Genomic DNA, 25,587 nt, shown 5'->3' with positions numbered 1-25,587 from the left:
AGATAATCCACTCCAGGATTTATACTAGACTGACAAGGCAAGGCCAAGTCCACTTGTGGCTGTATGCAAAGAAGGAACACTAAAATAAACTATTTATCTCCTTAAGTTTTATGTGAAACCAGGTTCTTACTTCCAAGGGTCCCTGGCCTCTGGACACAACACTATCTTTGATGGATAAATTGCTATAAAGCTCAAGTGAGGAAAAAAAACTGGCTATTATGGCAAACACATGGCTCTGGACTGCAGTGCCGTTTTAAGCATCCCGTGTATCTATTTCAGTCCTGTTACATATTTGGTAGCCAACTCATTTCTTATACTTTGATATACGTGCTGCCCAAACCAGACTGATACTTATAGGGCGCCATTACATGAGACTTTTATCGTGCACTCATGGTGGGTCACTCAGAAGTTTGTGGGTCCTTTTCACAACATCATCTTCCGGTGCCTCCCAAAGTTTTTTGAGGTTTATCCCGCAGTGATTTAACTCATCAATAATGTAGCAATAAATTATACTGCCATTAAAGACCATGTGTAATTCTGGCAACACACAATATTGCCATAATGTCACAGCGCCATCTAGTGGCTGTATAGACAGAAGATAGAGAACTTCTGTACAAGGGAAATGGCTCAAAAGGGGGGGGGGGCATGTGCATTGTGCCGATCGCTATGCCAGAAAGATCCAGGAAGAAGAAACACCGGTAGGTGTTCCGGTTTCATTTCACCGGAAATGAAATGAAATAAATAAACCAATAAATAAAATAGGTGTACAGGATTTCTGCATTGTGTGATGACACCCATAAAGTTACGAACAGCATCTTTGCACACATGCATATTACATCCACAGTCTCAGTGGAGACTGGGCTACAGTATCAGGGGCAGGTTTTGGGATGGAGATCAACCAGCCCCTGGTGAGGCCAGTATGAGGGATGGAGTTTGCTGGAGATTTCCCAACAACCTTGTTCATTACCACCTATACCATAGAACCTAGTGGGAGCCACTGAAAACCACACTTGTTCCTATCTAAACAGCCCTGCCTTTTTAGCAACACAGCCCGGCTTCTTGATCACAGCACAGGTGGGGGGCAACTCTAAGGCATTTATGTATGACCATGGAAATGCCAATTATTATTATGAGTAGAGAGGTGTGTGGAGTGAGGGTCGACACCGCAGCAACAGAGGCTGCTCCTGTTTGCACAGACCTACTTGCTTCGTTTCAGAGGTGAAACCAGAAAAGGTGCCACATAAAAATGGCAGTAACTCTTATACGTACTTCATGGCCCATTACCAGGGCCAGCATGGTCAGGGAGCTGCCAAGAGCCCAGACCCCTGCAGGGGCCCATTGACAAGTGTCCTTGGACTTGCTTGCTCACCTGCCTCTTGCTCTGGCCAGTGGGTGGTGGTGGTGGTGGTGAAGAGCAGGAGGAGGAGGAGGAGGAGGAAATGCCGCTGTCTATTTGCTCACTGGCTCTCTGCCTGTCAAGCAAGCAAGTGGTAGCCCAGATAAACAAGAGGATTAGGAGCAATAACAACTAGTGATAATGGCAGCAAGAAGGCAGAATCACTGAAGGAAGCCGGCACTGCCCATTCCATTTTAATACTAATCTTACAGATGCCACGTGGTACAAATGGTTTGGTCACCGTAACTGCCTTCAGTTTGTGCTCTCGGTGACGCAGCTTCAAATCCTACCTCCTAGACTTCCAAGAACAATTTTGGGGATGGACCATAGCATAGCAGTACATCAAATTAATTTTGCCCCCAACTGGATTGGGCCACAGTGACTAGGGGCAGTGCTTCATTGTTCTGAGGAAAATTCTCCATTTCATAAGTTCATTAGTAACAATGAATTGATGCTAAATGCAAATACAATACTAGGCAAGCTTAGCTGTTTCAAAGTGGTCCTTAAATGTTTTTCAGGTGATTCAGTATTCCAATAACACAGCTCTACATAATATAACGTTTAAATTAAGTGTGCTTTAACATTTTTCCTCATGTTTCAGGTCAAATACGTATGGTATATTGAGACAAAAAATTAGCATGGGATGCTTTTTTTTAACCTTTCTTGTTTTCTAAACACAAGTAAGATAAGCCTGCTAAACTAGATCACTTTCTAAGGCAAAGGTAGGCTTGTGGCCCTCCAGACATTTTGGCCTACAACTCCTATCATCCCTCACCATTTGCTATGCTAAGGTTGATGGGAATTATAGGCCAAAACATCTAGAGGGCCAGAAGCTAAACCAGAGAGAAAACTTCCTGACCAAAAGAAACCAAAGAGAAATAAGAGAGCAAGAAATAACTGGAAATCTTACACACAAGTAACAATATTATAACAATAAACTTCTAAAACATAGCTAACATTGCACAACAAAAGGTGCAGGCAAAAGACAATTTAGTCTCAGATTACACGGGCAATCTGTTTAAACTACTTTTATAGATGCCTGCTGCGTCAACATTTGAATTTAAATATTTCATTTAGACCCTATTGGTCTGAGTAGAGGAGTATTTCACAGCATCCACTCTAAATATATAGTGAGTTTTATTTGAAGCAAAGTTAATGGGACTTTTGGAAATAATGGAGAAAGACCAGTAAGATGTAAAATCAAGGTGTTAAATCAATATTATTTCTTTTCTTTACTTCCAAAAAGCATTATATCCTGAAGACTATCCAGTCGAAATGTGTTTGGCAAGCAACATTACATTCAACAGATTGCCCTTGTAATTTCAGACTGTGAAGCTCGTAACTGGGTTGTGATATGTTTTGTCTGTCCTCCTGACAACCCTGAGAAGTGAAGTTGGTTCACTAATTGACTTTTGCCTGCACCTTTTGTTATGCAATTTTAGCTATATTTCATACATTATTTTATTGTTATAAGACTGTTAATTGTATGTACAATTTGCAGTTATTTCCTGATCTCTTATTTCTCTTTGGGCCTGAAGTTGCCCACCCCAGCTGTAGGGCATCAGAAAAATCTCAAATGTAAATTACCCTATGCAAATTGCCGCAATTGGCAATTTCTCCAATTTATGAATGTTCAAATTTAAAAATTTCCAGAAAGCCCACATCACTACTGGGCCCTAATTCATGCATTTAAAACCAAGCCATGTACCCATCTCCTCTCCGCACAAGCCCCCACCCCTTTCCCAAACTACATAAAGCCTCCCAAGAGCCAGGAAGGATTGGGAACTACATTTCCCATGCTTCCTGCATCAGGCACACCTCACATGCTCAATGGAACATTCAGGACTTAAACAAGGCCTCTCCGCTACTGTCACCCCCACTTCTGCCAAGATAAGTACAAGAGGGACGTGGCAACAGGTATTGGTGACACAAAACCAACCCTTTCCAAACGGGGCTGGATTCAGAAGAGGTCTGTGTGCGGGGGACCACACAGCTAAAATGCCTGCTCATGCCATGCTCCTAGGCACCACCCATGTCACAGATGCTATAACCTGGCAAACTGTTACAGAGCTACTGAGTCTGAGCCACAGCCAGTTAAAGTACTCCCGGGATTTCAAACTTTTATTATAAACTTCTGCAGCACTTTCATTCCTGTGAATAATTAGGAAGCTTATGAAAAAAGGACTCTCAGGAACACTTCCCGAAAGTAGCAACAATTTATTGTGGGTCATCACAAGAGAGCAAATGATAAATGAGTCATGTGGAAAAGGTTTTAAAAATAAAACAAACTAAAATCTTCATTAAGTAAACACAATGTGATCACCTGCTCACTGCAAAATTACAGGTGAATCATAGAATGAGATAGCCCCATGTCACCTTTGTTGTCTGAGTGCCTCAAGTGGAAGAATTTCCAAGTGCGGTGCTGACAAGATGATGCATTGAACACATCATTTCCACTTAATGGTTTTAGGCAAGAGAGGCTGCAATTGCTGCCATATGTTTATGAGGGTGAGCAAGATTTGCATCACGTCTTATAAAACAAGACTTTCTTTAAAAAAATTGATCTGGCAAGATGTTAGAGCTGATCTGGCAAGGCATTATTGTATATCCTCTTTCCCAGGTGAAAAACATTAATAAGCAAGTCTGATTTGCACTGCAGCAAGTATGAGTACACTGCAAGATTTTCAAAGATTGGTACTGTAATCTGCAAAATGGCCTATGTCACTTAGCTTAAGGCTAAACTGAAGCTTGGGTTATGCCGTAAGGTTGCGAAGTTTGCAAGTTTCTATGGTCCAGGCAAGCTTTTAATAGCTAGCCCTAGGTTCTTTTTTTTACCCCCTCCAATTTTTACATTCCATTTAATTTGATCAACTTTCTTGGCGGCTGCTGCAACGCACAGAAACCAAACAGAGTGGAAATGCCCCTGCTGTCTCATTCAATGGTGTCATGCAGAAGGAGAATGAATGTAAGCAATTCAGCGAGCAAGGACCCTGAACCAACACTTCCCTGATCCATTTGCTCAAGGCTTTCCATGATAACCAGCTACGTCCAGTCTGACATCAATAACGCCTGCTATTTTGGAGCTACATATTGTTAGCCTCAACTGGGCAAGTTCTCCCAGCTTGTCTAGCAATAGACTCTCAGTGCAGCAATTAAGATTTCCTCACGGTTGGACAGAAACGTTTTTGTTCCTAATCATGCAACAAATGCTACCAAGCTACCAAACTTCCCTGCTATTGGGGGAGAATCCATTATTAATGCAAGCAAGAGTGAAAACAGTCCAAATAGCTTAATAATCTACTATTTATACATCAATAACCAACGCGCATGATGCAATGGTTTCCAAAAAATGGGTTTCTGTGATATCTTTGCAGAAATAGCCCTTGTTTCCAAATATAAGCTGCTTCTACATCCGTTTTGATCTCATGATATCCCCAAATGGTAACAGTTTTGTCCAACCAACTGCAAGGCAGGATTCTTCACATATCCAAAGAAGAGGACATCTTGGGCAATCTGCTACTCTTAGACTATGTATTGGCTAAAAAGGGAAAGAATAGGAGATATTGTGATCTCCAGCACGACAGTCAAATTAAAAGAGCTATGGAGAGAAGGCAACAGGCTTCACTTGGAAGCACTTCGAAACAACTGAAATCCTACTATTTAGGACAAAGCCCTTAACGCCCATCTATGCAAAATACGGAAGGGTATTTAAAAATATAACATGATAAACAATATTTTAGCAATTACAAGTATTTATGGCTTACATTTCAAAGACAGCTGGAACACCTCATACCCTTACCTGGAAAATATGTATTCATTTATGCTCCAAATGAAACCAATGGGCTCTGCTCAAATGCTTAGGCTGTGCTTGTCAATAAGAGGATGGTCCCTCTCCCCCTGGCCGCTTGCTCAGCTGACAACCCATCAAACATTTAACCTCCCCATTTTGATGAAAGGTTCTATGTGGCCCTGCTAACACAGGTGAGGCTTGGCCTCTTAATACCAGTGTGTGGGGGGTGGGGCTGTTGGCAAGTTTCTGTATACAGATTGTCCTGTTAAACTGGGAACTGGGCACACAGATTGGATAAAGATGTGCAACCAGGTGTGAAGCATCCAACGCGATCCCCATCTGCAGGGTAAGAGGCTGGTGGGGGAGCACATTCTCACCTGTCTTCCGTAATATGGAAGCTCACATGCACCCCCACCCTATGACAGCTAGTCATGCACATCTCACCACCACTAGGTCAAGCCCAGTGAATTATTACAGGGTCCAAATCTCACCACACTGAAAAGCACACTACTCATCGAGTACAGTGAATGACACCCCACAATTGTTTCTTATTCATTAAAAAAACCTGCTCTCTATTTATTGATATTTATTATAGATATTTTTATACTAACCTTCAATAAAGTTTACAAGAAAGAATAAAATAATTAAAAGGTAAATACAAAAAACATGCTGCGAGCAAAACAACAGGGATGCACCCGAGACATGCAGATACACCGGGCATCCAGACAGTACAAGGACACTTAATCTCCATGGGCCTTTGTATGTAGGGTACTACCAGAGACTCATGAAGCTCATATTTACAAAGGTCAACAGCTATATCATTACCAATGGCTTCTGGAACACTGGAAGCTTTTGCTGGCAGTAGGTAAAATGTAACCATAAATGTTCGCAGGCTTTTTGCAAACACACTCTGGACAGCTGTACATAATGGGTTGGATCCAGATTTAGTCATTCTTACAGTAATAGACCCACTGACATCAATAGGACAAGTCACAACTAACTTATGTCCCATTGATTTCAATGGGTCTACTCTAAATACAACTAAATCTGGATCTAAGCCATTACACTTGTTTCTGTATGATGAAATGATGGTTGCCTTTACATCTAGGCCTTTACATTTCCTTTGCCTTTACATCTCCACACATTTAGGGGTCATCAATACAGGCAAGGAAGAATTTACAAGCCAAAAGCTGCAGCCTGTATCTCAAGTAGTACAGAAATGATGACTATCCTTTACTGCCTTCATCTGCTTCTGTACAATTTTTTTTTCCGGGTTAAAAGCACATCTGTCAAGGGACTACTTCCACAAACATTAATTTGGTCACAAGCCTATAAAGCAAGGGTGGGCAACTTTGGGTGGTCCAGTGGCCAATCCCCCACCCCACCCCAGACCCGGTACAGTCTGCATTCCCACCACCCTGCTGCCTAATATCAGCCAAAAGAAGGGGCAAAAAGAAAAAAAGTTGCAGTTTACTGCCAAAATTCAGCAGCAGACTGCTATGGAGGCTTAGAATGGATAAGTTTAGCTTTAAAACAAACTGAATTTATCCATGCTAAGCCTCACTGAATTTCAGCAGCAAACCACAACTTTCCCCCCTTTTTCCAGTTAAGAAAAAAAGGCATGGGAGGCTGCAATAGGGGGCACATGCTGTCCAGGGCCCGCGCATTGGCTACTCCTGCTATTAAGTAACCCCAAACCATCTGGACTTCTGCAATCTAGTTACTTCTTTATTTCAGATTCCCACCACTACCATAAGAAAATGTAGATTTGTTTCCGAATATTTCCAACACTTCCAGCACATTTCCAACACATTATTAACACATTTTATGTGGCCCAAGTTGTCTGTATATGACGGTTCGCTGTAAAAAAAAAAAAAGTGGAATAATAATAATGTCTCTATGCACTCCTCTTGAGCTCTTTTAGAGGTACAATGTAAACAAGTTGTAACGTGAAAGTCAAGCCTAGGAGCAGAGTTGAGGACTGAGGGATGATTCACACAAGCATGCACACGGCTCAGTTCTTTATCACTTGATGACTCAGCAGGTGAATGCGTGAAGAGCCCTTCACTGAGATGTAGGGTGCTGGAGGACATATGAATGCTCCATTTGTGATGAGGTGTGTGCGTGTGTGTGTGTGTGTGTGTGAGGGAGGGACGGACTCTGCCATCATGAAGTTATGATAACGTATTAACTCACTCTCACGCTATATAACAAGGAACAATGCTTATCTTCCAAACACATCAGCAAAATTATTCCTGACATTAAATCCTTACCCTGACAGGTGTGGTTCTTCTCTTCATACCCTGCCTTACACATGCATTTTCCGATGGGCACCAGCCACTCCCCTTCAGCACTGCAGTGCATCCTTGGGGGTTCATCAGTCACCGAGTGGTTCACGCATGACCCTAAGACTTCCAGCAGCTGCGAAGAATCTGCTCCAGTGATAGTGTCAGGAAAGATGGCCAAGTTTCGAACCACCACAGGGCACTTTTTATAATACACCCGCACAGACACCAGTGCAATGCAGGCGCCCACATCCTGGAAAGCAAGGTAAAATCCTGTTTTGGTCAGAGGGCCAACATCTCTCACCTCGGTGTTCAGCTTCATTACTCTGTCTCCAAGGTCCAACTCCGTAAAACTCTCGTCTGCCGCAATGGTATCAATCTTGATGTACTGGTTTTCTTTCACATTCCTCCCATCTTCGTCATCAGATTCAAAATAATACATATTAAACGTCTCTTTACAAGTTCCAAGACCTCCAGGGAGGCTGTTACAGTCCCGAAGGGTAAATTTCAGTTCAATGAAAATCCGAGAGGCCCCTTTGTTGGAGATCCAGCTTGTCAGAAGCCAGTTGTTTTGACTCTGTTCCATCACTCTACACACTTGATAAGTGTGGATTGGTGCATAATTTTCATCCACCTCACCAATTTCTTCCCACTGAAGGGGGGCGGGGGGAGAGAGAAGAGAAAGAGAGAAATGAGAACACAATTAAAAAAAAAAAAAACAGATTGCAAATGTCTGCAACTCTAGACCTGCCAGTGTGCTAGACCCCATTAAGCAGAGGGGAAAGATGTTTGCAACACTTGGAAGACAGCCAGTTTTTCTCAAAGCCATCTGGGAGGAAGAGACCGACCTGATTCCACCAGCAAAAGGAAAAATCCTGTCCTTATTGATACATTCTAATCTCCTCCCCTTCTTTTACATTTGCTCACAGGCACTCATATTATCACTCCAGAGCTGAGTAACAGCATTGCAAGAGGTTCTAGGATGGTGCCCTGAGAACCCCTGGGTGCAAGGATTAAGGAAATAAGCCTCATAGAATCATAGAATAGTAGGGTGGGAAGGGGCCTACAAGGCCATCGAGTCCAACCCCCTGCTCAATGCAGGAATCCAAGTCAGAGCATCCCTGACAAATGGCTGTCCAGCCTCATCTTGAAGGCCTCCAGTGTGGGAGAAATCTACTTCTTGTCCTGAATAGCCACCCGGGGTCCAGACATCTGGCCCAATTTTCCAAGTTGTCCGTAATAACTAGGCACCTGGATTTCTGCACCGGTGCCGTTAAGCTCTCTTTGTTGTCTGACTATTGAAGTGTTAAGCTTAGAACACCTCATTAAGGGCCAATTCAAACATTACCTTTTCCAGTGTGGGATTCCCCGCACCCTGAGAAACAAACTGTGTATTGCAGACTGCTTCATAAGGAAACAAATTACTTCTGTAAAGAAGTTCTCACACAACCTATGTTCCTACACCAAGAAAGATCCACATTGTTTTCAATGTCATTTAGTTATCCCAGCCTTCCCAAACCTGGTGCCCTCCAGATGTTTTGGACAACTCCCAGAATTCCTGACCATCGGCCATACTGGCTAGGGTTGATGGGTGCTGGAAGTCCCAAACATCTGCTTGGGGCACCAGATTGAGAAAGCCTGGATTATTATGTTTTGGTCTACTTAGCTGTAATGATTTCTTCCATCCTCATTTTGCCTACTTTTATTTTTGTATCAGATCATGGGTCAGACATCTCCAGGTGACCACAGCAGTTCTCAGCTGTCACCACCACTACAGCCACTTGAGGAGAGTCTCCTTCTCACACTCTCTCACTGCCCTGTCCACCTGCTCACTGACCACCATCCCCTCCCAATAATATCTGGCTGCGACTTGCAGCAGCAGGGAATATCAGGTGATGTGACTGATGGTCAGCTGACCTACAGAGGCATCATTTGGGTGTTGCCAGGGCTGGGCAAGGGGGAATTCTTGTATGAAAGCTGACTTGGGTAAAGGAGGAGTTCATCACTACTGCCACCACTTCTTAGCATTTTTACGGCGTTTTAGAGTGTTCAAAGTACTTGGCAGACATTATCTTGCAATCCTTACAAGTTATGTAGGTCAACATAATTATCCCATATGAGGATAGGTGCTGAGGCTGGGACAAAGTCGGTTGCCTTAAACCAGGTGTGGGCAACTTGTGACCCTCCAGTTGTTTCAGCCTACAACTCCCATCATCCCTCGCCATTGGCTATGCTGATTAGGGCTGATGGGAGTTCTAGGCCAAAACATCTGGAGGGCACCAGGTTGGGAAAGGCCGAATCTGTGTAAACTCGCAAGAGAGATTATTATCCAGGCAGCAATCTTTGCCTATTACTGTGCAAAACCGCACTGATTCTTATCTCAATGTAGGGCATCAAACTCGTCCTCCTTAGTTTGTCAAGCCAATCATAATCCAGCACTGTCTGTTTCTTTGTATGCCAGTTTCCCACAAGACTGCCCAAAGTAGTTCACAGCATATCAAATGAACAGCAATAAATCTGACAACTCAAAAACCGTTACAGGAACAATTACAAATAACCATGGTGTCAATCGGTAAATCCATAACAATATCAATCCAGCAATCTTGTATTTTATTGATTTATCCATCTAATAAAACAATACAAATCAACTGATCTAATCCAACATTAGAAATAAATGGGAGAGAGAATAAAGCCTAACACAAAAATAAAAGTAGACAACACACAAGGCCAAATGGATCTCCATTCCAAAAAAGCAACACCAGGTTCACCACAATTAACCTACAGCAGGGGTGGGCAACTTATGACCCCTCAGATGTTTTGGCCGACAACTTCCACCACCCCTCACCATTAGCTACGCCACAAGCTGTCGACCCCTGACCTACAGACATTGGTTGGCAGCCACACCTCTTCTTTGGGAGTCTTCCTCCCATCTCTCAGTTGGGCCTCCTCTCTCAGTCCCTTCCCCATCTCTCACTTGGAGAGAGAAAGATTCCCAGCCCACATAACCTCACATTTTTTATATTACTCAGTATCTCTCTCCACTAAGCACTTCTGCCAGCACTCTCGTGCAAGGCTGAAGGCTTTATCAGGCTCCAAGGTGGTGGGGTGGGGAGAGGCAGGTGGATATGCTCAGCCCCTGGAGGTTAGCTTCTCTCCCACAAGCACCTGTTCTCAGCAGCAAGATAATCTTTGCAACACAATAAGGCTGCGGCTACATCCATGGCTTTTATTACCTACTGAACAAGGTTTAGGACGGCAACCAGCCACCAATCCACTCTGCTGTCATCTTACATCAATAGCTATTTTAGTTGTTATTCATCAACATTTTTCAAAAGAATTATGGCCAGAATGGCCAGTCAGTGATTTCTTATTTTTTAAGAGCATAAGGGCACAATCCTACGCATGGCTGGCTGGGGAATGCTGGGAGTTGTAGGACTTTTTTCTATCTAAACATGCATAGGATTGTGCAAGGTGCTTGATCAGACCAAGGATCCATTGAGTCCATCATCCTGTTTCCAATTGCTACCAGAGGCCCAGCCAGATACTTCTGGACAGACCACAAACAAGCCTTTAGGACAGCCCCCTGTTGTTTTCCCCCAGCATCTGGTATTTAGAGGTATACTGCCTTTGAATGTGCAGGTTCCATTTAGTGATCACAGGCATAGCCCTGCCCTTTAGGAATGTAAGAAAAAATCTAGATTTAAAACATTTTTAGAAGAACACATTTGCACAGAAAGAAACTACAGTACAGCTGAAAGGCTGTTACACATTTTCAATTTGTCTCAGCAGCACACAATTTCGAGATGATATAAGTGAACTATCTATGGGATTAACACAAAAATATGTGACATTAATTTGGCACTAAATGTTTCTTGCAAGTCTCTAACAGCCTTAGAAAGAAAACATACATGCATTTCAATTATGTGGTGTTAAATCATTTATAGCAGACCTATTTCTGCACTGGCAGTGTTCAGAGGCTAACAGCCAGCAAGTTAACAGAAGGAAGCAAAGCTACAGTTCCTGCCAACCACTACGAAAGCACACTGTTCACTTCAGATATAAATGCACAGTGAAAAAGACAAAGATATCACACATACTACTAAAAATACAAGGCACATAGCATGTGGCAGACCAGCCTCAGGTTCAAGTGCTAATTTTAAAAATGTTGCATGTACAAACGGCTCCTTTCAAAGCAAGCATTTGCCTGAATAGCTAGGAACAATCTTTAAGGGTAGGAAATTAGCTTGCTTTTTAAATAGTGCACTGCTGGAGCTGAAGCTCAAATATTTTGGCCACCTAATGCGAAGAGAAAACTCCCTGGAAAAGACCCTGATGCTGGGAAAGACTGAAGGCAAAAGGAGAAGGGGACGGCAGAAGATGAGATGGCTAGATAGCATCACTGATGCAATCAATTTGAACCTGAGCACACTCCGGGAGAGAGCGGAGGACAGGAAGGCCTGGTGTGCTATGGTCCATGGGGTCACGAAGAGTCAGACACGACTGAACGGCTGAACAGCAACAAGAGGACAAGAGACATCTCAGCTACCACTGCTGAAGTGGTTTATTAAAAGCCAAATGTAGGAACTGAACCCCTAACTTTTCCCCCATTTGCAGCTGCAGTTTCCTTAAAAAAAAAAAAAAGGCGTGCTGCTACATGATGGTGATAAGCAAAGAGCCCAAATAAGAATATGACTGTATTCTCCTTTTCTGGGGCAGTCTGGCGGTTTATTAAGTATTAATGCCTCTTAGCATTGTTTTGCTTCTATCTGCATTTTGTTTAATAATGACACCAACCTATTCAGGCTGAATTTTTTCTTGTCCTGATTTACCCAGTGCATTTGGGGTAAGGCAGGATTTCCCTGACACCTAAAAACGTAAAGTGTGCACAAGACAAACACATTTGCAAATGTGTGTGTCATGTAAAGGTCCACTCATCAAGAAGCCAGAATTGACTAATTCTGTGGCAGCCCAGGATGTGCCTCAAAGAGATGTGTGAAACGCCCCCTTGTCCAGCAGAGGAGTTCAACGTGCATCTTGGCTGCAGGGAACTGCATTTTCAGACTTCTAATGTGGACGTCCTTCAGGTATTTGTTAACCAGGTTTGTTTTTTTGTCACCTTGAAGGGGATATGTACCTTCTGGCTTTATTAGTACTTTTTTTAAAAAATCAGCCCTATTTGCAGGTCAAATTCTGATCGGAGTTCACTGAAAAATGCCACTGAAATTGGACAGACATTCCTCCAAAAGATACCGTGAAAGGGATCAATTCTACGAAACCAGAAATTAGGGTATTACACACAGCCACACTACACTGGATTAGTACAATATTTTCCCCAATGGTAGTGGGTCCCATATTAATAGCTTATAAATTATTGAACCAAGAATAGCAGATGGAATACAGGACTACAAAATACAGAGAGATATCGCAACAGCTCAAGCCAATAAATATTTAAAATATGGATTCAATTTTGCCAATTAAAAAAAAAATCTGATAAATCCTGATCACACTTTCAGACAGAGCTTGCTCATTTATCCCATGGAATGCCAACTGCATACTGAATATCACGGGACCAACGCAAACATTTAGGTTGGATTTCTGAATGATCCAACTCACCTCAAGGTTCAGATTCTCATTAACCTCCCCTGCCACCCTTACATACACGTCAGTGATACTGCTGTATAAGACACATCCTGCTACAATTCTTTACAGCCCTTCCCACCCAGTGTTTACCAAATGCTACCACTGTTCCATCTCAGTGTTTTGGCAGCCAGATCAGCAGCGGGCAGCATCTTTACCCTCTCCCAGCTTCCCATATATCAAACTTTTTTTGGCAAGGAGGATGGTTAACACAATCTACATGTATTCCTTTCATGCACTTCAAAGATGTCCCTTGATTTGGAGGCTCGGCACGTGAATTTGCAGGCAGTTCAACCACAAGAGAAAAGTTACCAGGCAAGTGTAGCTAAGGGTGCTGCTTTGAGACTGCACAGAATTTCAGCTATCCTTCAGATTATGTTTGCTTCATCAGAGTAGATATCTATATTAAGCTGGCAAATATTCACCCTTCCTGCCTCCGCCATTTGTGTGAAGGTTTTTCTTTTTTCTCTCGCCAAACTGGAACACCTTGAATGCTGGAGAGCAGGCTGACAACAAGCGCATTCTTCACAAGTTCAAGAAGAGAGGCTTGTTGAGGCTGCTCGAAATTGCTTGACTTCAGGCACTTGAAAGACCATTTGAAATATCAGGGTGGCAAAGCCACTGACGGTGAATAAAGTGCCCTTTAAAGGGGCTATTCTTCTCTCTTTCAGAATTTATTGAGGCAGATCGGAACCACAAATCCACTGCCTGCTATTTAAAGCTGCAGAAACCACTGTCAACTTAATCCTGCAGAAGGGATCAGGGAGAAGCTACTGGCCACGATTTAATGCTAAGCCATCGTTTGTTTTAACCATGGTTTGTTGTACTGGCTCTTGAACGAGCAAAGGAATCATGGTTTGTTTCACCTAATATTAGTTTGTTGTCTTCCCTCCCACCACTCTCCTTTGCAATTACCTGTCTGTTGTACCAAATGGCCTTGCACCACATCCCCAGTTCCCTTACCGCTGGCCAGCTGCAGAAATGGGGTGGGAAACATGAGCACTCTCCTCCTCCTCCTCGGATCTTCAGTCACTCTCAACAGGCCCCAAGCCAAACACAGCCCTGAAGCATCTCTCCCTTCCCCCATTTTGAGACACACCCACTGAAAGTTTGCTACCTTGCTTTAACCCTTTCCTGCCAACCTTCCGGAATAGAAGCCTCTTTTGCTGCTGGCACTCCTATGGGCTTTTAATGACATATCCTAGCAGCTCCAAAAGGTGACTGATCAGCAATGAAGGGATATGTAAAGAGATATGGCTGGGGAATACATGGCTGGCTGGGGAGGTGTAGGACTTTTTTCTTTCTAAAGATGCGTAAGACTGCACCCTTAGCTTACTTTACATCCAAGCAGCTAGCATGGAGAACAGCAATAATCAGTTCTGGTTACACTGCCCTATTAAGGTGCTTGGGTAATAGATTCTGGGTAAGGTAATCCCTGCTCTCTTTGAGGAAACCAAAACAATGAGGACATGGCTGATTGGAGGCTGCTCAATGGGAAGGTCAACCCAGGCACTTGCTTGTAGTTCCATTGCACCTCCCATGCTCCTGTCATCAATCATAGTGGACTGAGAGTGCTAGCCAACCCCTCTTCAGATATGGTCACCTCCAGCACAAGGGGACTTGGCCAGAGCCCTCTGGCCTGGCATAGCTGTTTCCTGACATCTAAAACCTGATATGCGTGTACAGTCCCCTAACTTATTGGTGTTGGGGGACTTCAACGTACATTCAGAGGCCATCCTCACAGGAGTACCTCGGGACTTCATGCAGACCATGTCTTCCTGGGAGCGGCACCATATTCTAACTGGGCCCACCCATGTAGCCGGTCATGCACTAGACCTTGTGTTTGTTTCTGGAGAAGCAGGTAGTGATTTGGAAATCAGGGGTATATCCACCACCCCCTTGTCATGGTCAGATCACTATCTGGTGACGTTAGACTTCTCGGTTCCACAACCCCTTTGCAGGGGTGGAGGACCCATTAAAATGGTCTGCCCCAGGCGTCTTATGGATCCGAATGGATTCCTGAACGTGCTTGGGGATTCTCTGGGGCATGCCAACGGCCACTCGGTCGAGACCCTGGTGGGTGGCTGGAATGCCGCAATCACTGGGGCATTAGATCAGGTGGCCCCGAAATGCCTTCTCCCCCTGAACAGGGCTCGGACTGCACCATGGTTCAATCCACGGTTACAAGCTCTGAAACAGGAGGTGAGACGGCTAGAGCACCAGTGGCGGAAGTCTCGCTCCAAAGACAATCAGACATGGGCTAGAGCTGTATCTTCAGCCTATCACATGGCGGTGAAGGCAGCAAAAAAGGAATATTATGCTGCCTCTATTGCGTCTGCAGAGTGCTGTCCCAGGAGGCTGTTCCAAGTGGTCCGGAGCCTGGTCGGTCCTGTGGCTCCGGAACCACTGGAGCATTCTAAGGCCTCCTGTGAGGCCTTGGCAAGGCACTTTGCAGATAAAATTGATCATATTAGGAGTGTTACTCCGCACGCTGTGGATACAGTTAGTGAGCAAGAGGCGGCCTGTGGCAAACTAGTTTTGTGGGATTGGTTCCAGCTTCTTCCTCCTGATGAAGTGGACAAGGTGCTTTCATCTGTAAGGCCGACCACCTGCTTACCTGATCCTTGCCCATCTTGGCTCATTATGGGCCGCAGAGAGGAACTGGGTGAGGGGATCAGGGCAGTGGCGAATGCCTCCCTTTAGGAGAGAGTGATGCCATCAGCCCTCAAGGAGGCAGTGATAAGACCACTCTTAAAGAAGCCCTCCTTGGATCCCCAAGTTCTGAACAACTTTCACCCAGTCTCAAATCTGCTACTTTTGGGCAAGGTGATTGAGCGGGTGGTGGCAATGCAGTTGAAGGCACACTTGGAAGAAACTGATTATCTAGACCCATTTCAGTCAGGCTTCAGGCTTGGGCATGGGACAGAAACGGCCTTGGTCACCTTCGTGGATGATATGAGGAGGGCTCTGGATAGGGATGAATGCTCCTTCCTTGTTCTCCTCGACTTCTCAGCAGCTTTTGATACCATTGACCATGGTATCCTCCTGGACCGCCTGGAGGGATTGGGCACTGGAGACACCGTATTGCAGTGGTTCCGGTCCTTCCTCTCCAGCAGGTACCAAAGGGTAGCACTGGAGAGGAGGTTTCGGACCCGTGGCCACTCACTCACTTGTGGGGTGCCACAGGGTTCCATCCTCTCCCCGATGCTATTTAACATCTATGTGAAGCCGCTGGGGGCTATCATCAGGAGGTCGGGGTGAAGTGTCATCAATATGTAGATGACATGCAGCTCTACCTCTCGTTCAAATCTTCACCAAGGTTGGCCGTAGAATCCCTGTCCAAATGTCTGGAGACGGTGAGTGGCTGGATGGGGAGGAATAAGCTGAAGCTGAACCCTGACAAGACCGAGGTACTTTTGGTGGGAGACAAGAGGAGGCTGGGGGATGTTGACCTGGTGTTGAATGGGGTACGGCTCCCACTGAAAGACCAGTCCACAGCCTGGGGGTCATTTTGGACTCCCAGCTGTCCATGGAGGCTCAGGTGTCAGCTGTGAGCCGACAGCGCTGTATCAACTCCATCTGGTCCAGCGGCTGCTCCCCTTCCTTCCCGACCATCTGCTCCCATTGGTAGTACATGCCCTGGTCTCCTCTCATTTAGACTACTGTAATGCGCTCTACGTGGGGTTACCCTTGAAGACGGTTCGGAAGCTGCAGCTGATCATATTAGGAGTGATCATATTAGGAGTGATCATATTAGGAGTGATTAGGAGGTACAGAATGCGGCGGCTCGCCTGATTAAAGGCAGCCGCCGGTGAGATCACATCACTCCAGTGCTGAAGGAGTTGCACTGGTTACCAGTTGTTTTCCGGGCCAAATTCAAGGTGTTGGTTTTGACCTTTAAAACCCTATATGGTTCCGGCACAGCCTATCTTAAGGAGCACCTCCAGCAACACCAGACAGGCCGCTTAACAAGATCAGCCTTGGATGGCCTTCTCTCTGTCCCATCAGCCAGGACAGCTAGACTGGTGGGGACGAGGGAGAGGTCCTTTTCTGTGGTGGCCCCCACTCTGTGGAACTCCCTCCCTAGGGAACTCTGCCATGCCCCCTCTTTAATGAGCTTCTGTCGTGCATTAAAAACGTGGTTGTTCAGGCAGGCATTTGGGGTGGGTTAGGGTATTTGGGTTAGGGTATTTTAGAAAACGTTTTTATTGTAGAATTTTATTGTTTTAAACTGTTTTTATTATATGCTGTACATCGCCCAGAGTGGCTGGGTGACCAGCCAGATGGGCGATTAATAAATTTAATAAAAAATAAAAAATAAAATAAAACCCTTTGTTGGCTAACCAGAGTTTTGGCTCCATCAGCATGCAACAGTGCCAGGAGAGCCCACAGAGGTTCCCCTCTATTCTGGGGACCAGTATGAAGAACTATGGCCTCCCAGGAAAAAGATCAGCCTGTATGGCAAAAGAGAAGTATGCATGTGTACTGGCATTTGCGATGGTACATTTGTCCCCTATATTATGCAGGGCTGCCTATTCTTATGGTAACATGCTGCTTTCCACAGTTTTCCAGGACGCAGAGCTGGGATAGAACTGGGAAGGGTGGATCTAGTGACAGACAGACAGAATCTGCCCACGCCTACTGGCCGTGGGCACAGCCTGACAGAATTGTTCAATGGAAAGGGGGAGGGGGAGTTGGACTGGCTGTACAGTTTGGCTTTTCTGATTCAAATACTGATTATCTGCCATGACAACAGAGTTTCACCAATCACACCAGCACAAAAATATTTAAATTCATTCCATGAAATGACTAATTGGTTAATCAGCAAATGATTAATCACCTAATTATTTAAACTGGTTGAAAGTCATCAACAGCCTAACATCCTGCATACAAAAGTCAAGATTTCACTATACTTCTTCCAAGATCTTCATTTTATATATTGACTTCCACTGTGCCCTCCGTTTCCTGCATTCTCTCTTTTCTTTTAAAAGAAAACCTGACACAACAACTTTAATGGTTCCTCAGCTACAGTTAATCCACAGTAAGAGTAAAACATCCAGATAATTGAAGTTTATGCCTGGGAAGCCTTCTCCTAATCCCTTAGTCCTGCAACCCAAAATTCATTTGGCAAATATCAAATAACATAATTTTCACATTAATTATATCTGCAATCGGAAATGTCAGCACCATAATCCAGATCCAGATGAGAAGATGAATGTGGAGGTGGGAGTTGCAATAATCATAAACAAAGGCAACGCCACAGCCTTTACCATCCAGATGGGAATTCAAAGCATGTTAGGCAGGCAAAAGAAGAATAAGGCTGAAATCTTATTCTCACCCATCGTTGTTGATGTGATTCATCAAACGTACATGATGCACTGCAGAGCAACATAACGCAGGAGCAATACATAGTCAAGGTGGGAGCTGGCCAGGGTTGTAGTCTAAGTAGGAGGGGGGGGGGGAGACCTTTTTCAGTCCAAACTGAATTCCAATCTGATAAAGATCTCGGGAACCATATTCCAGGGCTGGGCGGGGTGAAAGGTAAAGTGGGTGGGGCCAAAAATGAGATTCTTACCAAATCTTTGTATTGTCTACCCAGAAGTAAGCAGGACTAAACTACTCAGCAGCAAGAGTAACTACTCAGAAGAAAGCACTTTCAGCAATTCAAAGTTTTAATTCAACCACACACACACACCAGACATTAATTCATTAAAAGTTCAATTCATAGTTTTTAACTCTGCTGAGGATGGGGAGTCGTGACTGGGTGGGAAGCACCAGCTGCAGTGGAAGCTCGAAAGAGAAATCCAGAGCTCGATGCTACAGAAACCAACAAAGATTGACAATGAACTCCAATCATTGACAAAGTGCTCCAGAAAACTGTAAGAACTCCACAGCACTCTAGAAATTGCCAGAAGATCAGCAAGGGATCACAAAGAAGGCAGAATGTCTTGGAAAAGCACACACCACATTCCCCAGCAGGCCAAGGGAAAAAGGGTGGGAAAAAAGAGAAAGGAACAAAGGTGTGTGATGAAAGGACAAAGGAATGCCCAGCAGGGCTGCAGCCTCACAGCCAGATTGAGGAGCCTTGCAAGCCAGATTGAGGAGCCTTGCAAGCCAGATCAGGCCCAAGGGCCAACAGTTCCCCATGCCTGGTTTAAGGGCTACATAGCATTGGCTCCCTACGTTCAGTTCCAAGGTCACACGCTTTGGCAGGATCCAGTGACCACGCTCTTCCCCCTTACCACGGCAAAACCAAGATGAGTTAGAGTTTCCTCCAAAGCTGGAGCTAAAGGGTAGATAGAAGAACCCCACTGGCTCCCTAACCCTCAACTCTTGGCCAAAACCTCTGCCCGCAGCTTGGAGCTGGACAACTGGGCAATGCAAGGGCAGATGAAGTTGCCCCTGCACCTGACAGGAGCTCTGAGCACCAGTCAAGCATGAAGGCAGAGCCAGCCCACACACCTCTCTCTCTGAGCAAAAAGGGAATGGCAGAGGCTTCTTCTAACGCTGCTCCTGACTAGCATGCCAAGTTCAAAGCACCTGTGAGGCCAGAGACAGAGCAAGCCACTATTGGCCCCCACCCCCACCCGCCAGTTCCAGTTCTGAGGGCAGTGGCGGATCACTTTCTGCCATCACCACCCTCTCCCCAGACGTCAAGTTTAAAGAAAGCAGCAGGAGAGAGAGCAGGAGGCCTTCTCCAGGTGTCATACTGTGTTTCAGAGACATAGCGCAAGATCAGAGCTTGGCGGGGGGGAAGAACAATGTTTTGGTTGACCAGCTGTTTGGTATCCTAAGTCTGTGCTTCAAAAATATTACACAGAGATACTGAATATAAACCATCCAACTTTCTTACCAAAAATTGTCCAACTAATTATCAGTAGCTTTCTCGTATTACCCGGACTGACCTCCCAAAATTAGTTCCATGCACATTAATGGAAAACAAAACTCCACAATCTTTGGCGCTCTCACTACTCCAGAAAACATAGGCTTCTCTCTGTGTTGCTGCCGTTTGGCACACAAGACCAGAAAGTTTCAGCTGTGCAACATTCAAGAACAAGCAACAGCAGAAACACACAATGCAGCAGACCTTATGGAGAATCTGCTATTTCATCTCATCTCCCTCGTCTCTAATTTGCCAAGGGCTTTCCATGCAGATAATATTACAATCGTGGCTAAGGCCTTGACAACTGCACCCATAAATCAATTTCAAAATCTTTCATTAATCATCTTTCTGTAATCAGTGGCTATTCAGTGCAAATTTACATCTCATTTCTGTTGGCCAAACAGCCGCATTAGGGCTTTGAAGCTTAGTCAGGCTTAAATGATTATATATCCCCTAATAAACACTGAAGTCTCCTCTGTCTGGATGCCGTGAGCTGCATTAATGACACTGCGCAGTAACACAGACTGGGTTGCACAGTGTAAAACAGGAAAGAGCTACCACGCCACCCCAACCCCAGCAACTGGCTATTCCCGAAATCTACAAGGATATGCACCCCGGAACAAGGGGATGGGTTGCTTTTGCATTTGCACTTTGCATTTGCACTTCCAGTGGCAAGCAGTGCTGCAGCATGCTCTTCAAAGCTTGTACAAACATGGAAACTTCTCTGGTAACATTCTCCTCCTCCTCCCTGCTTCCTCCAGCATACACAGTGCAGAGAAACCTTAACTGCAGGCAGAAGGATCACTACTGCAAATTTAGATAGGACTCATTGTGGTAGTGATCATGTGAACCTGGGCCCCATCTACACTGGGCTTTTACTCCAGGTCGGGTGTGAGTCGAGGTCCCTCATGATAGATGACACAATCGCAACTTCGCAGCCATCTGTGGTTTTTGCCCAGAAAAAGTGGAGTTCCAAGTAGTCGTTTTACTGCGATTTGGGGGGTTTGCTGTGGGTTCCCCTGCAGTTGCAGGCCATCTGTCCCTTCCCCGAACTGACTTCGCATCTTACAGTGGGCGTGTTGTAGGCGTGCCTAGTGCCTGCATCACCCTGTGACGCCCCTTTGCTCCCCCTTCCTTTCACAGCTGCACAGTTACAGAGGCACAGAGGGGAGTTCTCATTTATTTAATCACACTTTTGCACATTTTTGCAGCTTCATATCTTCGCAATGGTTGCTTTTGGACTCAGTACCCAAGGGCTGGGGAGCGTCTTGGGGAGGACACTCCAGCCACCATTTCGGAGTGATGGCTAGGCACGTAGTGCTCACACTTCTGAATGTGAACCATCGCAAGACTCTCAGGCTGGGGCACTGACAAACTGATGGTGAGGAAATGAAGGAGCACAAAACACCATTTTTTTTACCTAAAACAGGGTCAGAAAGACACAGCAGAGCCCCTCAAATATAAAACAGCCACTGAAGTGTCGGACCCCCACACTCATGGGACTGCCCAGCTGTGCATTTCAGTATAATGGCAAAAAAACCGTCACGGCAAGTCTCTTAGGGAAGCGCGCAGTACATCGCGAGTGTATCACAGGGCATGGTGATTCAAAGCTGCATTGCTGCACAGTTGCGATGGGGTGGGGGGCCAAAGCTGTGCCATATAAATGGGGCCCTGGTCAGTGAGAGGAATTAGGGGCCAGAGGTAGTTAGGTTAATCAGTGAGTAGAAATCCACCCCTCCCATCCACCCAAAGCCTAAATAAATGTGTAGCACAAGCCCTTCACACAGAGGCCCAAAAGTGAGAGGTCCTAATTCACTCCATTCTTTCCCCTAAAAGAAAAGAAGAAAGAAGGGGAGATCACATGGGCTGGAGCTTCTTTGCAAGGCCCACCTCACATGCCATTACATCTGTGGTGGAAGGAAAGCGTCTGCCTGCTCCACCACCCCGATGAATGGCAAGTCAGCCAGGCATGCAGATATATCAGAGCAGCGCTCTGATGTAATGTTACTCACATTTCTGCACAATTCAGCTTTTATTAAAAATACAGTGGATGCATACTAACCTGCAATGGAATGATTGCTTCAACAGACTGGAATGTTAAAAAAAAATTAAGGAAATTAAACAGACAGGAACCTCACATGGAGCTATAGGTGCAACACTGAGTTGGGAACATCACTCTTTCAAGCTGCTGTATGGGAAGGAACAACAGAGGGGAAAAGGGCCATTGCGAGCACCCTTCTTGTGCCTTTCCAGTATCAACTGGCACCAAGAGATCTTGGGCCGCTGCTACCAGTTCAAGACAGAACACCACTGTAACAGATGAGGGAGCGGAGGGAATGTGTGACGCCTGAGACCAGAGTAGAATGCTGGGTAGATATAAAGGCAGCTGAAGAAAGTCAGCTGAAAGGAAGACAGGGACAGTGAAGGAAAGGTCAGGGAAGGAGTGAGTTGAGTTAGGATAGACACAGACAGTGGGCCTGTTCGCATGATCAAATAAAGCCATGGTGGGCTGTGGTGTGTGCTGGCAGCCATCTTGAATATTCAAGCCACTACTGCAGCTTGTTGTGTCATCTGAACCCGGTGCAGGTGGGTTGTGCAAGGGTTAAACCCTCACAGAAACCATGGCCTGATTTAGGGCCTTGCAAGGGTTGTTTAACCCTCACACAACCTACCCCTGCTGGGTTCAGATGACACAACAAGCCACAATATTCAGGATGGCACCCACAGGTGCCGCAGCTCATCATGGCAGTGATCGTGCGAACCCGGTACCTGAGAGGAATTAGAGGTTAATCCATGAGAAGAATAAGCAGCTTGGTGTGAATGAGAAGGGAGGGAGAGAAGCTGTTGAAAGCAGACTTTGGATTTTAGAACATTGTTAGGTTTTTTTTCATCAGTTTTTCTTTGTTCTGAATGTTGATGTGTTAAATAACTAAATAAATAAATGTTTGTTCTCTGTAAATTCCAAAACCGAACAGAAAGTACTCTCAGGTGCCGGGGAAAAACCTTTGTATTATGCCCAAAGCATTTCAGAAAGGACTTTCCTTCCTCAGGGGCTGCTTATCTTTCTCCAAATATGTCGCAGAAAATCTTTCCAATGCTTCCTCTGTTTTAAAATGCTCCCGAAGTCCTTTCTGGAACGTGTTGGGCATAACAAAAAGTCTTTTCAGGCACCTGAGAATATTTTCTTTTCTGTTTTGGGACACATAAGTGCCTTCCCCTCTTGCTGTTTCCTTCATTCTTTTTAAACACCTATGTTCTGGTCTGGGTGGATTTGAAGTTTGGGATATGGCACCCCACGTGCTAAGCATGTAAAGAGGAGAGTTCTACCACTCTGTCCTAATCAGTAGCCAGGGGCAGCTGCCTACTTTTCCCAGGGGACACCTGGGAAAAGTCTGGACTCAGTGACCTCTAGGGACCAAGGCCTTATAGGGGACCCCTAAATTACATCACAACAACCCTTAAAGGCTCACATCTCAAGAATTCTTACTTGGATTTTCTCATTTTTCTGACCCCATTTCCTTGTACCCTGACATCAAAGCATCTGTAAAGAGATGGGGAAAAGGAACACTGCCCTGATTCTTGAAAGATAATTTGATGGAGTTTACAAGCTTGGTAAAGCTCCAGGTAGTGTTAAGGCTTTCGGTAAGCAATACAGAGACAGAGGTAACTACAGTCATCTCCTGAAAAAGAAAGGAAGTCCCATCTTTTACTTTTTTAAAAAATGCATGTCATGCAATTATTTCATGAGTCAAGAGAAATCAGAGTCAAAGTGCCAATGACACCAAGGGTCAAGAAACTGCCTGAGTAAGTGATACCTGCTGGACACCAAAGCAGTTTGACTGCTAAACCAAGCCATACTGACCACTCTCTCAGCTGTCTTTTTTCTGCAGATTTTAGGTAGCCTTTTCTGAGTCTGGTGTCCACCCCCCAAAACAGTTCAAATACTTGAATACTACAAACCAAAGGTGTCAACAGCATACTACACCCCTTTTGGGGGTGGGGAATTTCCCTCATTGGGCGGGACGTAAAGTGGCTCGGTGGGAAAGGAGTAAACTAGGTGAAAAAGAGATAAAGTTTACCCACCCGCCCGCCCATACCCATATGCGGTGGTCCCAGTCCAGATTGGGAGTCCGCATGCTTACACTATAACAAAAAAGTTAGGATCAGCTACACTCTACAAATGTAATGTAATGTGTAGGTTAGCCCTTAGAATTATTATTAGAATATGGTACAGAATTGGTTAACGATAGATTACTTAACTACTTGTCATACACACACAAATTCCTCAACATGGCCTGCTATTTGTTACTTGAAAACTAAGGCTGAGAATACCCAAAAATCAGGTAGGGATTTTAACCACCTCTCCCATGACCACATCCAATGACCCATTTTACTAAACTATGAATGTAACTGCCACACTGGATCAGACCAAAAGGCTCTGAGAGCTTACAGGCAACACCTCTCCCCTGTCCATCCCTTGCATGTGGAATTCAAGGATATACTACCCCTGAATATGGAGGTTCCATTTAGCTATCAGGGCTAATACAAAGTAAGGCCACTGGCTCTGTGGTGCCTGCAAAATAGGGTGGATTAAAGTCAATTTTTAAACCGCCAAAACAGTTGAATTTTTTAAAAGTAAAATTGGATTTAAAACAATCTATTAGCATATCTAAAAATAACCTGATTTCAATACAAACATGTTAACTGAAATATGACTATCAAACATTGGGCCGGTTTGCACATTCACCGTGGGTTAAACAAGCATAGCTTGTTCTAGGGGGAAAACAGTCCCCAAGTAACACACGGGCTGTTGGGTTATTTGAGAGTTGTTTCCCCCTCCAACAAGCCATACCGCCGGGGTCTGGGCAGGTGATTAGGCAAATGGGACCCGGCATGCACCATGGCTTAAACAAGCCACCATGGCATGTTTAACCCACAGTGATTGTGCGAACCGGGTCAGTGAGTCAAAGGCTGCTTTCTGTAGGAAAACCGTGAGGAAAAATATTTGGGTTCTAGGGTTAAGCATGGTATTTGACACAATGGGCTGGTCTGCACGACCGCCACAGCCCAGCCATGTGGATTGCAGCGTGCGCCGGCCGCCCTTCTGAATATTCAAGCCGCAGCGGGCAGTCACCATGGCTTATCCTTTCGTGTGAACTCAGTGAGGGCGGCTTATGCCAGGGTTAAACAACCTTCACATAACCCAAAACAGCCCATGGTTTATGTGAAGGCCCTTGCAAAAGCCAGCCTCACCGGGTTCGCATGACATGATAAGCCATAGCGACCACCAGCCATGGCCTGAATATTCAAAATGGTTACTGGCATGTGCCGTGCTCCACCGTGGCTCAAATAAGTCACAGGGGGCTGTGGTGATCGTGTGAACACAGGCAATAAGTCATGCATTCTATTTATTATAGACCGTACTTGTCCCAATGACTAGCAAGTCGATACAGACACTAGGGATGCTTCCAGATGAACCTTCCCTTGTGCAATCACACTTCCTGATTCACAGAATTTTACAGAGGTCTAGAGAGCACCTTCCATTTGTAGCCCTCCTGTGTTTGCCCAACACTTCTTTCTGTCTTTTTTCTTTCGA

At 45.0% G+C, this 25,587-nt stretch overlaps 1 protein-coding gene across 1 annotated transcript in view; it reads right to left on the bottom strand.

Moving 5' to 3' along the window:
* Positions 1 to 25,587, bottom strand: part of EPHA5 (EPH receptor A5) — a 409,399-nt gene that overhangs the window by 308,552 nt on the left and 75,260 nt on the right. The window contains exon 5 of the mRNA XM_084859796.1: positions 7,460 to 8,123. Coding sequence (XP_084715922.1) covers positions 7,460 to 8,123 — 664 coding nt within the window. The remainder of the gene's footprint in view (positions 1 to 7,459; positions 8,124 to 25,587) is intronic.

This window comes from Heloderma suspectum, chromosome 5, assembly GCF_057233095.1.
Source record: "Heloderma suspectum isolate Gila_16-S chromosome 5, 16-S_ref, whole genome shotgun sequence".
NCBI lineage: Eukaryota > Metazoa > Chordata > Lepidosauria > Squamata > Helodermatidae > Heloderma > Heloderma suspectum.
Note: the sequence above shows the minus strand (reverse complement) of the source record. Positions and strands in the feature narration are given on the sequence as shown.